Consider the following 15,460-nt stretch of genomic DNA (forward strand, 5'->3'; position numbering starts at 1 on the left):
TAAAGAGAGGTTTGAAGAGATGTTAAGTTAAAATGTGACGTTATACCACATTCCATCAGAGGGGCATTGGCTCTACAAACAAGGGCCTGCCTCCACTCCTGAGGAACTCACTTGACAAACTATATCTCATAGGAGAACCAAGTTACCAATCCTTGTAAGTGGTGCAGATCTTACCAAGATATTTGCTCAGAGTCCAAGCCACACGTTGGTGTACAACAAATTACATTTGAATATCTGGCCTTTCACGTTGGGAGGATGTCACAAGGGACTGAACTATTCATCATCCCTATATAGTTTCTTGATACTCAAAGCGCTTCCCAGAATCTATCGTAAAGTGGATTAACTGTGTATTTTATGAGCGAAATGCGGTACCAATTGCATAAAATTGGTATAGCATTTCATTGTATAACAAAAAGGGATCCTTTCAAACGTATTCCTTGTTAATAAGAAAATGGTTTATTAAATGCTGCCTGAATTTGGCCAACCCAAAAAGCTTTCACAAAATGTCAAGGATAACTCAAGATGTTGCTTTAATCAGCATTACATTCCACAAATGAGGTCATGGCTCATTTCAAATGGGACAAAAATCATCAAAGTTCAACAAACAGAGCCCAGAGGCAACAAACACACAGATGTTACTCTCACAATGTTGATTCACCATTGCGGGAAAAAAACATCAAAAATAAAAAGATCTTTCAACACATTCGTTAATAAACGTACACTTTTATTCTCAGCAGAAACAAAGCCCATTGGTTAGGACTTAGTCCGACAAAGTAGTTGTCGCCATCAAATTCCTAAGATAGATTCATCCCAAAGCTTTTCCTCTTCTGTTCTCGTATCTACCTCCTCCCTCTTCTTTTTCTCCTTTTTATGTTTCGGTTTTGCGTCCTCTTTTTCTATGCATGGATCCTCTTTCACCTTTCTCTCTTTCTTTCCATGTTTTAACTTTTCTTCTTTTCCTGATTCCAACTCCTCTTTATCTCTTTTCTCCGCTTTATGCTTTTGCTGATCTTCACTTTGAACCCGTTCCACCTCTTCCTGGTTGCTCTCCTTCCTGTAGACCTGACATTCCTCATCTCTTTCAGATTCAGTCTCTTCCGGGTCTCTTCGTTCCCGTCCGTGTTTCCTCTTTCTCCTTCTTTTGTCTTTTTTGGAGGAACTGCTGCTGTCATCCGAGGTCATTGGTCTGTGATCATCAGCTGATTCCACACTGGAGGGACCTCGGCTGTCTTCTGGGTAACTGGCCATCATTGGAGGTTGTCTTTCTGTGTAATATTCCATTTGTAAGTCATTGGTTTGCATATAGGTGGTCTTTGTACTGTCAATTTCCAAAGACGCCCACTTGGGTGTATGATCATGTACTTGCATTTGGAAATCACATTCCTCTGGGAAAGTGCATGGGTTCAACCCAGGGGTAGTTTCTCTGCTTTGAGCAATATATTCCAAACCAGGAGTGGGAATAGGGACAGGAGCAGGAGGAGAAGGGGGAGGTCTGACTATAGGTAAGTCCTCAATTTCCTCTTCCGACCTTTCCTCAGATTTTCTGAAGTATGTCTTTGGAGCAAGGCCTCGCGCTCTCTGAACTTTTATGAAGTCGTCAAGTTCGTCCTGGAAGGAATCGTACTTCTTTGACTTTGTATTCAGTACAAGATCAGCAACCTTGTTTTCTCTGTAATGATGACAAGAAAGTTTAAAGAGTTTATCTGAAAGTTATATTGATAATAAATGTTTTCGCCCACAAAATGTATAGTCAATTCACTTTACAGTATATTCTGTGAAGCGCTTTGACACGTCTCAAAGATGTAATAAGGTGCCATATCAAATGCAGGGATTATTATTATAATCCTTTCATTATATATGGCTCCTTTTGCATTTTTATCAGGAGGACGTCTCAAAGCGTTTCAGAGGATATAGTCTAAAGTGCAATGACTGTATTTGTAGGCAAACACAGCAGCCAATTTTCACACAGCAATGTCCTGAAGTTAACCTGAAGGATCAAGTTGTGTGATTAACAGAAAGCAGAGAGGATTGGTGAATGATTGTTTTTCAGATTGGAGGGAGAAATACATTGTCCCCCAGGGGTCAGTTTGTTCAGTTTGGTAAATAGTGGCACAGCATAAATTTAAAATATTAAAGAAAGGAAGATTCAAGCCCAATGTCATGGTCTAAGCTCACACTCAAGTGCAGTACTACCCTCAACTCCAGGACCACTGCTGTCCTAACAGACTGTCTGTCGGATATCAAGTCCTGGATGAGGGCAAATTTCCTACAGTTGAATGTGAATAAGACTGAGGCCCTCCTGATTGGCTCACGCCAGCACGTCAGGCTCTGGCAGCATCACCCTCCATGGTTGCACACTACAACTCACCGCCAGTCAGGAACCCAGGTGTCTTGTTCGACCCTCAAATGTCTTTTCTTCCACACATCCAAGCCATGACCGGCTCTGCCTTCCCTCACCTCCGTAACATTGCCCGACTCCGCCACTACCTCACCCCTCAGGCCGCTGAAACTCTTGTTCATGCCTTCATCACCTCCAGGCTGGACTATGCAAATGCCCTGCTTGTCGACCTTCCCAACTCCTCCCTCCACAGGCTGCAGATAATCCAGAACTCTGCAGCCCGTGTCCTCTCCCGCACCAAACTACGTGACCCCATCTCCCCCACTCTCACCCGACTCCATTGGCTCTCTATCCTTCAGAGGATCCAGTTCAAAATCCTGGTCCTCATATACAAAGCCCTCCATGGCCTCCCCCACCCTACTTCTGTGACCTCCTAACCCCCTACCAACCCGCCCGCTCCCTCCGCTCAGCCGGCTCTGGCCTGCTCCATGTCCCCCGATCCACCCGCCCCACCATTGGTGGGAGAGCCTTCAGCCACTCTGCCCCCAAACTCTGGAATTCCATCTCCTAATCACTCTGCCTCACCCCCTCCTTAGCCTCCTTCAAGTCCCGCCTCAAGACCCTCCTCTGCGGCCATGCTATCGGTCACCCCCCTTCCCCTCCCCTCCCTTCTCCCCCCCTGACCCCAGCTCGGGTCTGAAATGCTGTACACTGTCCAACACCTTGGGATGTCCTCCCGACATGAAAGGCACTATACAAATGTAATCTTGTTGTTGTTGTAGGGGAGCACTGCATTTTCAGAGCTACCTTCTTTTGGGTATTAACCTGATGGTCCCATCTGCCCATTCAGGTGGATGTGTGAGATCAAAAAGAGAACAGAGTTTATCCAGTGTTCTTGTTAACAATCCTTAAGATTAATTGGTCATTCACTTTATAGCTGCTTGTGGGACTTTGCTATGAGCAAAATGGCTGGTGTGCTCGGCTACAACAACAGCGCTTTGAGATGAACTTTTTTCTTGAACTTTATTCCACCATAACTTCCACCTCATATCACCAAGCTGAACAATGACTGTCACTCAAACCCTACCATTAAGATTATATTTACTAATCAATCTGTGCTGAATGTGACTTGGTTGGGGATGAAAAAAATCAGAGAGCTCTTACTTGAGCTGATGTTTATATCCTTGCTGGTGTGACTGGTACTGTTCAATGGAGTTAAGTGTAATATTGCAGATAGCACATGGATAGTCACCTGTTCCTACTGGGAGAAAACAGTGAGTCACTTGCAAATACAACTCATTGCTACTTGTCTCCAAATGCCTAAGGCGACAACTCAAATGCAAAATATTACTTTGATAGTATTAAGACAACAACAATTTGCATTTATATAGCACCTCTCATGCAGGGGAGTGTCCCAGAGAGCTTGACAGTGGTGGAGCACAACCCTGAGCCAGGGGAGAGGGGAGGTGACCATAGGCACAGTCGAAGTGGAAGGTCTTCAGAATTGTCCTGAAGATGGGGAAGAAGAGGCAAGGTGGAGGGATTGAGGGAGAGTGTTCCAGAGGATCGGGGTGTAATGGCTGAAAGAGTGGGCACCGATGGTGGAATGGAAGGCTTGAGGGACAAGCTGGAGGTCAGAGGCAGTCGAGTGGAGGCAACGGGTCGTGGGTTGGGGAGTAAGCAGGTCGGAGAGGTATGGAGGTACCAAGGCATGAAGGGATTTGAAGATGAGTGAGGATCTTGAAATAGATTTGTATTATATCTGTATTATGTATTACCCAATGAATGTTTGCATTCTTGGAATCTAAGCATCCTAAGTAGGTCAGAGGGGTTGTGAAGGAATCAGCCATCTCTTCCACCATTCCTATGATTAAGTGAACTCTCAGTGGTTTGGCAAGGATACTCTTAAGCATGGTGATTAGCTTCCCTGTGTGTCAACACACCCGGCTGACAAAAATAAATCCCCATACTCTTCTATTGTTTAAAGAAATACTGCATGTTAATATTCTCATATTCATATTCAAATATCTTCATGCTGCAGGACAACCTACTTCTCTGACCTCCTCATAACCCACTCCTGTGTCCACCCTCTATGCTCAGCCTGCTGTGTTTCCCCCTCTGCACCACCATCATTGGCTGAGTCTTCAGTCAATAGATCCCAACCTTTGGAACTCGCTGCCTCTATCTCTCCATCTCCCCTTCCCTCTCTAACTACCTTCAGATTCCACCTCTAAGACTACATCTTTGACTCTGTCTATAATCACATCCTCCTCCCCTTCTTCCTATCTTGATGTCCAACCCAACCACTGTGCAGTGTTCAGAGGGGTTATCTATGTGAAGGATGCTATATAAATGCAAGTTTTTTCTGAGGGCTATTAATTAGCCTGCAAGGTCTGTCCCCATATCTGGTGCAATGCATTCACATTGTGTAGCTGCTCACCATTGGTTTCAACAGGATCTGCCTCCTTCCCCATATCCTCCAGGAGTTGCCTCCTTGCATCATTCTTCTTGTGCTTCTTGCCATTGTAGTGCTGCTGGGCCATCAGAGGGTTGTTGAAGGAGGCGCTGCAAAGCTTGCAGAACTTGTTTGGATCTTCCAGATCCAGCGCCATGGAGGCCACCGCTGGGGCTTCGGAGACCAGGTCCTGCTTGCTGCTGTCAGGCTGGGAACCCTGTGCAATACTGTTTCCTTCTGATTGTACACTTGCCACATCTGTAGATGCTGTAAATAATAATCATCCTTGCATTTAATATAGTGCCTTATCACATCATTGAGACGACTCAGAGAGCTTCACAGAATATACTATGTAGTGGATTGTTGTATATTTTGTCGGCGAAACGTAGCAGCCAATTGCGCACAACAATGTCCCACAAACAGTCGTGGATTGAATGACCAAATTATTATTATTTTTATTTTGAAGGGATTATTACTCCCAGAAAGCAATCCACCAATCGACTAACAACCGGGTTCACACTTACCGACAGAGAATTAGACTTTAATCTGTTATGTGGTTAGTCCTGGAGGTTTGGGCAGGTTTCCTTGCAACACAACGCAAAATTAACCACCATATTCTAATAAAATTATAGCTCTTTTGAGTAAATCCATAAACTGGACAGTGTTTCGATCTGGACGGTGTTTAAATCTAGATGGCTTACCAGTCTGTGCTTGAGTGACAGAGGGCTGCTCTCCAGCAAGCTGCTTCAGCCGCTTGGCGTGGACCTTGCCTTGGTAATGGGACTGAGCCACAATGGCAGAGGTGAAGACCATGTTGCAGAGAGTGCAAAGTTTATTCTTGTCCACTTCTCCAGTTCCAGCATCCTGTAAACAAGTACAGCTTACAGTTTACAGCTTCTATCACAACAAAAATGCAGTATTCTTCGGTGAGTAAACATTTTTTTTAATCGGCAAAGTTGGTTTTTGCATTTGTTTCTTAAAATTCAACTATTTATACAGTGCCTTTCACATAAAAGAAATGCTTTACTCAAATGAGATTAATCACAAATAAAGAGAAAATTGTTATGGAAGCAAATGTAGCAGCTAATTTGTGCTAGGAACATCCTACAAACAGTCAGATATGTAATAATGATAATAATAATAATCCTTAAATTTGGTACAGCGCCTTTCACATCAGAAGGATGTCCCAAAGCGCTTCACAGGATATACTGTAAAGTGCAGTAACTGTGTGTGTGTTGTGGGTGAATAGCCAGTTAATTCACATTTTTGGGGTGAATTTGGATGAAAAGGAAATATCAGGCAACATAACTAGGAAAAATCTCTACTATTTATTGAAATAGTTGTGATTGGGGGTGATGGGGGAGAAATCCACCTGAATAATGAGGCTCATAGGATTCAAAATCAATGACCAATTCTAAAAGGTATAATGATCTGGAAACAAACCTTTATTTATTGGAGAATGTAACATAAACATAACATAACATACCATGTAGGAGCAGGAGTAGGCCATTCGGCCCTTCAAGCCTGCCCCGCCAGATGGCTGATCTTCTAATCTAACTCCAGGTAAAGGCAAATAGTCTCTCTGTGCCAGCAATATGCCCCAAAACAGTAGATTAATTGCATTGTTTGCATTTTCAGATTGAGGAGAAACAATGGTCAGAACATACACATTGCAACAAGTTCTTAGTTTCCTCATAAAGCCACCCAGTGGTTGGAACCTGTTATTACAATAACAACCTATTCCAATAAATACTGTATGTCCTTACACCACACAGCATTAAGAAAAGCTAATACACCAAAGTAATTCAATTATTGAGCTTTGAACCTTCGCCCCCCTCTGCCCACACACACACTCCTGAAGTTACTGGTTTATCCTGGTGTTATGGGCCCATTAGCTACCCTGCAAAAAGCCTTTTCTTCATTCGTCAACAGGGCATTGGACAGTGAAAGTTATTACAGTTGAGCCATGGTCCTGCATTCACCAAATATTCACATCCTCACACTTCTCAGCAGGACACGTTTGATAGTGTTCAGGGGTAGAAACCCTGTATGATTTTTTTTGCCCTCCCTAACCTTGCACATGGAGCTAATTCCAGTGACTCTAGCAATTGCTCTAGTCGAGATCTGCTCACCCAGCACAAATCAGGTCTTGGGACTGTTATTGAAAATAACCTTTCAGCTTTACGGTAATTTCTGTTCAGAGCCTGTTCTCTCGTATTAGAAGTCTTACCTGGAAGCCAACCACATCAGTTTTTAACTTCTTATATGGTGCTCCATCTTCTTCTTTGTGGATTTGAAAATAAAGCCGCACCTTGTTAGCATGTTTTTTGCTCTTTAAAAAAAAAACAGGATTTTAAACACACGTTTGGTTAACTTTAACCACAAAGACATAGTTATTGGAAAAGTGCACTAATTCCAGTGACTCTAGCAATTGCTCTAGTCGATGGACTTAAATACAGAAGAGGAAAGGTGAACAGACAAGCCTGATTTAATTTCTTAAAGAATTATGAAAATGTGGAACAGATCACCCATGGAGGCGGTGCGAGCAGATTGTCTCAGAAAATTCAAATTTTAGCAAAGAAATAGATTGATGGATTTCAAGAGGGAAGTAGACAAGACTAGTAAGAGGCTTGAGAGGGTAAGGGAATAGGTTGAGACAGTGCGAACGAATGAACACTTTGCTCAGAGAGCCACTGCAGGCTCGATGGGCCAAATGCCCTCCTTCTGTATTGCAGATTTCTAGGATTCAAGGAGGGGCGTGGGAGTTAGAATAGAGTAAGTCAGAGAGACAGCTGTAGTATTTTCAAGTTATGAACACTACTGTTTCTATGACAAGGGTCATCTATAATTTGGGTCAAATTTGTATTACCTACATATAGAAAAAGAAAATAAAGGGATCCAGAAAATAGGTACATGCTCCTCTGTGATGTGTGAGTCTATATTTGCTATTAAAACCCCTCAACCTACCTCATAATGTGTGGTCCTTTGGACTTCTGAGATTAACATGGCACAGCAAACCCTGCAGTAGTTATCAGTGAAAAGTTCGCTCTCATTGTGTCCTCCCATTATATCTGCAAAGAAACGTGTCCAAAATGTCAACAATAACATCCTGAAAGAATTACTCCTTCAACTTCATGTCTGTATCCACCCAGCTCAGAGCTCACAAGAGAAGTTCAGATGAGGCCCTTAGGCTCATTCTATGTCATACTTCCATTATACCAACCCAACTGTCTTCCTGTTATGGTACCAATACAATACATACTTATACAGCATCTTTCACATTGGGAGAACATCCCAAAGCTTAGTGCTTGGTAACCTATTCCAGCTTTTAATTACCCTCTGAATGAAGAAATGTTGAAAATGTAGAGCATGCAGAATGCAAAGATTATTTTTTAAGTACAGTTCTTCTTTGTGTTTGTCTTAAAATTATCCTGAATCAGTATCCATTAACCTGCATATCTGAAAGGTACTGTAACATAGAATACATATTTATTGCCCTTCGTAATTCACTAACCAATCCAGATTTATTATTTTACTGGTAATTAAATGAACTGAATACATGCAAATTAAGTTTAATGGTTTTTTTAAACTTAGTTGAATAAGTTAAATTTGCATTCATTGAAAATTCAGCTTTAATTTATCATTTATGCCTAACATAATTAATGGTAATAATTTGGTAGTTTTTGTAACTAAAATGTGAATTTAACAAAGAAGTTCCTTTTTCTCTCTCCCATATGTATTTAGATCAAACGCACTTGATTTTCACATTCTTGAAAACATTTATTAGACTGAAATGTAATCCTTGTGAGTTGCAAAAATAAGTTCATGTCTTTAGGAAGGACATCAGAGCCATAAGATGATGGAGAGGAGATTTATTAAAATGATACAGGGCTGAATGGTATTGGCTGACTTACTTAGTCAGAGGAATTGGCTGACTTACTTAGGATCAGAGAAGATTGAAGGGTGACCTGATAGAGGTCTTTAAAATGATGAATTGGTTTGATAGAGTAGATAGGGAGAAATTATTTCTGCTATTCGGTGAGTCACTAAAGGGCATCATATTAAGATTAGGAGATTTTTTTNCCCCCAAAGAGTGGAAGTCAAGGCAGGATCCAGATTATGTCTGTTTGTGGAACACTTGTATGCACAACTGGCTGCCATGTTTCACCCACAAAATACACACTCAACCCACTTTACAGTATATACTGTGAAGCGCTTTGAAACGTCTCAACTATGTGATAAGGCGCTATATCAAATGCAACGGTTGTTATTATTATTATTAAGAGGTATGCTGCTAGATATGCTTTGCAATTCCCTTTAGGAATCTTAATTTGAGATCCAATGTGCACACAATTAAAATCTACTTAAAATGTATTTTAACTAATGTCCAATTAATAACATTCTGTAGTTAGATTATATTACTCACTCACAGGGATACAAATGTTAAGTGGTGCAAATATTGATTATTATTGCATCACATTATTTACAGAATTAAGAATGCTGTGCATTAAGAATTAAGAAGCAGTGCTTAACGCTGCATTTGCTGCTGCAATGATTTTCTTAAAACATTTTTTTAAATCCAGTCTTAATATGGAAGCTAATTCATTTTAATAACTGAATTTACAAAATTTAAAAACTTCTATGTGAACTAAGTTTTAAGACATTGGTCTTAAGGCCAAGACCTTGAGAAAATTTTAGGCCTCAACATAATATTAAGATCCATTTACATGCCAATTACAAAAGGATCAAGTGTCAAAAACTTTTGTTCTAAATCTAAAGCACAATAAACTGTAATAATTTCAAGATTTGATTTGGCAGATATTAAACAGATTAGTTTAGGACAATTCAAAACTTTTGAAAATGTGTTTGACACAATGAATTCCACGATTCTCTCAAATATTTAAATCAGTGAAAGCTTCATCCTGCTTTTTCTGGACACTGCATGTCCAATTGACTGAAACTGCAGGCAATCCAGCCTCCACAAGGCAACACAAAACACCCGAATGCCAGGTGCTGAATCGCGGTTTGGTATAAAGCAAGACTCACTCAAGTGCCTGGTTGTTCCAGCTCAGATTCAAATACCAGCTGAACGCACCTGTGCAACTGGTCACAATATAACCAAACAATGGTTGACCTCTGAATTAAACTCCCGTACCCATTTATGTAAGAAAGTAATCATTTCCCCGTTTTATGTTAGTTCCTTGTGATGATTCTACATTAACAATGACGCTCGCCAGGCATGACCAAACTGCTGCAGAAACCTGAGCTTGAACAGTTTTGATTGAGCTCTCAAGAACTCGGATATCGATACCTCCAAACAGCAGAATGTCGCTGAATCTTTTAGTATCGCTCGGAAGGAGCACTCAGTAGTGTACGACTTGGAGGAATAAGGGTGACTGAAGCCCAAAATTCCAAATGTTCTTAACATTTTAAGGGAAAAAATAAAATTCAGTCTTAGCTTGGAAGCTGGTTTTCCGCAGTTTTTAAATAACAAATTAAGAGTGAATTTGAGAATTTTTCAAAGACTAATAGTCTTAAGTCGAAGGACGTCCTCCCGACGTGAAAGGCGCTCTATAAATGGAATCTTGTTGTTGTTGTTGTTGTTGTTGTTGAAGGCAGTGAGAAATTTCAGGCCTCTGAGTTGAGAGGGCTGATTCAGACATTATTCTTAGAAGAGATTTGCTGTGGGCAATATATTTCAACACGAACCCTAGGTAAAGGGCCCAACACGAACAGTGCAGGACATCACCAAGGTTAGAGTAGATGAAATGTCAAGATAAGTTGAAGTTTAGGTTGCATCAATCTTTGGTTTTAAAAGCCTGGAAATTATAGGAAGAAGGAAAATAAAGGTATTGAGAGTGGTTGGGCTAGTGTAAGAGATAAGTCTTGGCTTTAACACTGAGAGACTCTGGGGAGGTACAGCATGGAGCTTTAAGCAGCAAGCCTAAGGGAGAAAAAATATTCAGTGGAGCAATGAATGAAGAAGTATTTATACAAAGGGCAAGACAAGAAATATTGCAGCTGGCAGAGACTTTGGCTTTGTGAAGGTTATGTAGTTAACAGACACAAGCCAGATGAAGGTATCATGCGAACAGGACATTGAACATATATCCTGAATCCAAAGATTGGCATAGAATACAGATCAAAGATGATCTAAAAGGAAACTCTCCACCACAAGTAAGCCACAGGAAGATGACGCCAAGGCATAAAAAATAAAGTACTGCATTTGTTGACCAAAAAGTTGGTGCTAGAAATGTTCAAAACTAAAACTGTTTTGGTACAGTGAAACCATTACTGAACTGGGTGATACAGTTTATTATTTCTGATTGAAATACACAGCTAACAAAGAGAACCCCAACCATATAAAACACTGCATTAACTTTTCTCACACGTGTTGGGCTTTACCCAGCTCAGACTGACATACAAACGACATCAGATTTCAGTCAACTATTGAGGGCTCTTATCAAAATTTTTTTGCAAATGTTCAGATAAATACCAGTGCAACCAAATTCGCATCATTTCAAAAAGTAACATCAATCAATTTCCTGAATGATGAAACAACAAAGGAAATTATTATCTTCAGCTGAAAAGTACTAAATGTTTTTAACATGGCGCTGTGGTCAAAACTGCGGCAACATAATATCATCACTTTTGAGGTAACTACAAGTAGATTCGTCAGTTGGACGTTCTCTGGTTACCTTCACTCGTCAAAATGTTTATCACGTCTCACTGCCGCCCACAACACATCCACTATTCACATCATGAGAAGATTTATGAAGAAGGTCCTTTGACTCATTTCATCTTTCCACAATACAAACCCTACCGATTTCCTTTGAAAATATCAATCTGGCCTTTACTATTCTCACCCGCACTAGCTATTTACCATGCTTACTCATATAACTCCTTATTACCCTCTGTGCAAAAAAATCCTTCATATCTGTTTCAAAACTACTCTTCACAACCTGGACCTATTTACTTTTTCGATCCAATTTCTACAAGGCTCCTTTCGGACATTTCTTTTCTAGACTGAAGAACCGTATCTTATCAAGTCAAACCTCACAGCTCATCCCCCCATCACTGGAAATCCATCCTCATTTCCCATGTGGAGGTTGAATTTTCCTCAAAGAATGAGGAAGACCACACTTTGGTTTCAGGTTTATATGTGGAAATTGAACACTCTATTTATCTAGTTTGTTCAATCTCTGCGAACAAACAGCCAATTACTGTATTGCCAAATCTGACTGTGGAATTCAAGAGAATTTACATCTTAAGAGCACCCGGGAGCACAGAAGCACAAAAACACTCATAGCCTTTGTTTAGTAGATGACAATTTGCCCTAGAGTAAGTTGAAATAACCCTGCCAGGGATGAATTTAAGGCTCTGTGTGGGGATTTTCTGTGTAGAAACTGGCTGTCATATTTGTCTACAAAAACAATTACTGTACTTATAATCTTTACATTTGACAACAATTATCCGTGAAAAGCTTGGGCCATTTTAGTGTTAATAGGCGCTATATCAATCAAATCCAAACATTATTTTTAAGGTACACACCACCTCTCAAAATGTTACTCTTTGTCCAGTAGTAGATTTACATAAAAGTATTACCCTCAAAACGCACAAATAAATGCCTAAATTGATAAGAATCATCTGCCCGATCTATAAGAAATGCTAATGGTTCTTTACATAGAAACATTGGAATAAGGGACCATTAAACTCATTGAGCCTCTTGCAAATCTTCTTACTGTGAGTTTATACTGCACTTTCGTAGCAAATAGTGATGGACACCATAAAAATGTACAACACAGAAAAAGGTCATGTGATCTATTTGGGTATATGCTGTCGCATAGGAACATAGGAATTGCTCGATGAAAAAAGACCAAGGTCCATCTAGTTCGCTTTCTACCATCCTGTAATGGAGATGTTGATAGCAATTAATTCAGCATGGATTAGTCTACAACACAGTGGAATACATTGGGAACCTTAGTTCCAAAGATGCCTAATTCTTCCAAATATACTACAATGGATTCCAAAATATTATTTTCTAAAATATATCTAATTTTCTTTAAAAGACATTCAGACCCATTCAGTTGCCTTTTTCCCATACCCCTGCAAAATTTAGATTCTGCCTTAGCCACAGCACTCAAGGGGGCATTCCGCATTCTACCAAATCTATACATTTTCCCCCCAATTTTTCCCTTGAGCTGGTTGTAAGAGGTGCAGTATAAATGAAGCAGTGCAAAATGATGCCACTCTGCTCCACTCTCCACAGTACCTTGAAAGTTGTGGTACCCTTTATTAGATGACCCTTTCAATAGACCTGTTGTCATTTTTTTTAAAAGAAATGAATCTCAAATCGAATTTTTTAATATTACGAAGTTAGGGGCAGATTATAAGATAAAGGCACATAACTTTATCCCCCCAGCAGTCAGTATTGGGAACATTGCTCTTTTTGATCTATATAAATGACTTGGACTTGGGTATAAGGAGTACAATTTCCAAGTTTGCAGATGATACTAAGCTAGGAAAAGTAGTAAATGATGGGGAAGATAGTAACAGACTGCAAGAGGACACAGACTGGTAAAATGGGCAGACACGTGGCAGATGAAGTTTAATGTGGAGAAATGTGAAGTGGTGCATTTTGGGAGGAAGAATGAGGAGAGGCAATATAAGCCGATGGTACAATCTTAAAGGGGGTGAAGGAACAGAGAGACCGGGGGGTTCATATCAGTAAATGTTTGAAGGTGGCAGGACAGGGAGATAAAGCTGTTAAAAAAGCATACGGGATACTAGGCTTTATGAATAGTCGCATAGAATACCAAAGTAGGGAAGTTATGATGAACCTTTATAAAGCACTGGTTAGGCCTCAGCGAGAGTATGTGTTCAGTTCTGGGTGCCACATTTTTGGAAGGATGTCAAGGCATTGGAGAGGGTGCAAAGGAAATCTACCAGGATGGTACCAGAATGAGAGACTTCAGTTATGAGAAGAGGCTAGATAAACTAGGATTATTCTCCATGAAGCAGAGAAGGTTAAGAGAGGTTCAATGGAAGTTTTTAAAATTATGAGGGGATTCAATAGGGTGAACAAGGAGAAGCTATTTCCACGGGCAGGTGGGTCGGTAACCCAAGGACACTGATTTAAAATAGTTGTTAAGAGAAAAGAGGGGAGGTGAGGAGAAATGTTTTCACACAGCGAGTTGTTTGGATCTGGAATGCATTGCCTGAAAGAGTGGTGAAAGCTGATTTGATAACAACTTTTAAGAGAGAAGTAGATAATTATTTGGGGAGGACAATTTTGCAGGGCTGTGAGGAAGTGAGCGAGGGAGTGGGATTGATTTGGATAGCTCTTTTCAAAGAGCCGTCACAGACATGATGGGCCGAATGACCTCCTTCTGCGCTATATAATTCTATGATTCTATGAACTCCAAAGGCAAGTGTTAGTTTTTAGGGGCACCGGTATGTTACTGAGAAGGAAGTACTGTATATATTAGGCTTCTTAATCTATGTTATTTTGCTGCTGGCAGTGAGGATGAAGGAACATAGAGGTTGGAAATAAAACCTTTTCAACACCATGATGATTGCCTGAGATAGGTGAAAGGCATCCATTTTTTTCTGGCCAAAGAAGGATTTGTGAATTGCTCCTATCTAAATTTTACCATTGGCATATACACCCTCACCCTGAGACAATATCTATGTTGAATGAACAAAACTGAAACTCACAAGAAGCAAAATGTTTAAACTTTTCTCATATCCATTTGTTCAGAACCAAATTCTAATTCCTCATGGAGTAAATGAAAAGCAGACAGTTGTTTTACAGTGCAGCAGGAATCCAATGCAATTTTATAACAGTACGATGAAAGTTTAAAAAAATCATGGAGCATAGGCACAACAGGAGGCTATTCAGCCCATCAAGCCTGTTCCCCTAGCATATTGGATCATGGCACAACTTTAAAGCCCAAATCCCCAAATTGAAAGACGAAGAAGCTGCATTGTAAAAAAGAACCAAATAAGTTAATTAATGATACAAACTTTCTCTAATGTGAGAAACAAGGACCTATAGCTGACAATGGGGGTGGGAATTGACCAAAAGGCCTATAAAGAGCAAAGTAAGGAGCAGATTTGTTGCAACAAAGCAAGGTGCAGAATTGGGCCATCGATGATTGCCCTATGGAATGATGGCAAATATCCTATATGTATTCTGGAAGTTAAAACAGTTAAAGAAGTTATATTTCCACTGGTATGTCAGAACACGAGAAGTATCATCCCAGAGTAGTTTTAATTGATGTAAAAATATTAAAAGGGTTAAAAATCCAATGCATCATGGCAAGCCGTGCATATGACAACGCCCTCATTCCTGAGTTAGATAATAACTCCTAACATTGTCGTCATGAGCTGTCTCCAATCGGTCTCAATCATAGAGACAATGATATGGCTCGGTTCATTTTAATTCTGTTCGTTAGTTATACAGTACCAACTTAGTGTAACAGAACTTGCCCACTGCTGATCCCTGAATACCGAATTTATCTCACATAACTCTTTGTTAAGATCTTGTCATGGTGTAATAAATTTCATATTTAATGACCCACTGTCAAATTTACCAGTTTTGTTGAGAAAACAAGTTATGTTGCCCACTGAAGGTGCATCACAATGATAAAACAATGAGATCACAA

The 15,460-nt window shown here is 40.3% G+C and overlaps 1 protein-coding gene across 3 annotated transcripts in view; it reads right to left on the minus strand.

Annotated features, from left to right (window-relative positions):
• Positions 1-543: 543 nt before the first annotated feature.
• LOC103181489 (zinc finger matrin-type protein 1-like) overlaps positions 544-15,460 on the minus strand; it is a 33,665-nt gene continuing 18,748 nt past the window's right edge. For 2 of the 3 annotated variants that reach the window (XM_042343532.1, XM_007898006.2), the window contains exons 2-7: positions 7,761-7,864; positions 7,024-7,125; positions 5,495-5,657; positions 4,779-5,060; positions 3,503-3,599; positions 544-1,669 (exon numbers count right to left, since the gene is read on the minus strand). In XM_042343532.1, the coding sequence (XP_042199466.1) occupies positions 787-1,669; positions 3,503-3,599; positions 4,779-5,060; positions 5,495-5,657; positions 7,024-7,125; positions 7,761-7,859 (1,626 nt within the window). In that variant the 5' untranslated portion in view covers positions 7,860-7,864 and the 3' untranslated portion in view covers positions 544-786. The remainder of the gene's footprint in view (positions 1,670-3,502; positions 3,600-4,778; positions 5,061-5,494; positions 5,658-7,023; positions 7,126-7,760; positions 7,865-15,460) is intronic. The other variant, XM_007898007.2, reaches the window with a different exon arrangement.

The sequence above is a fragment of the Callorhinchus milii genome, unplaced genomic scaffold, assembly GCF_018977255.1.
Source record: "Callorhinchus milii isolate IMCB2004 unplaced genomic scaffold, IMCB_Cmil_1.0 Scaffold1, whole genome shotgun sequence".
NCBI classification, from domain to species: Eukaryota; Metazoa; Chordata; class Chondrichthyes; order Chimaeriformes; family Callorhinchidae; genus Callorhinchus; species Callorhinchus milii.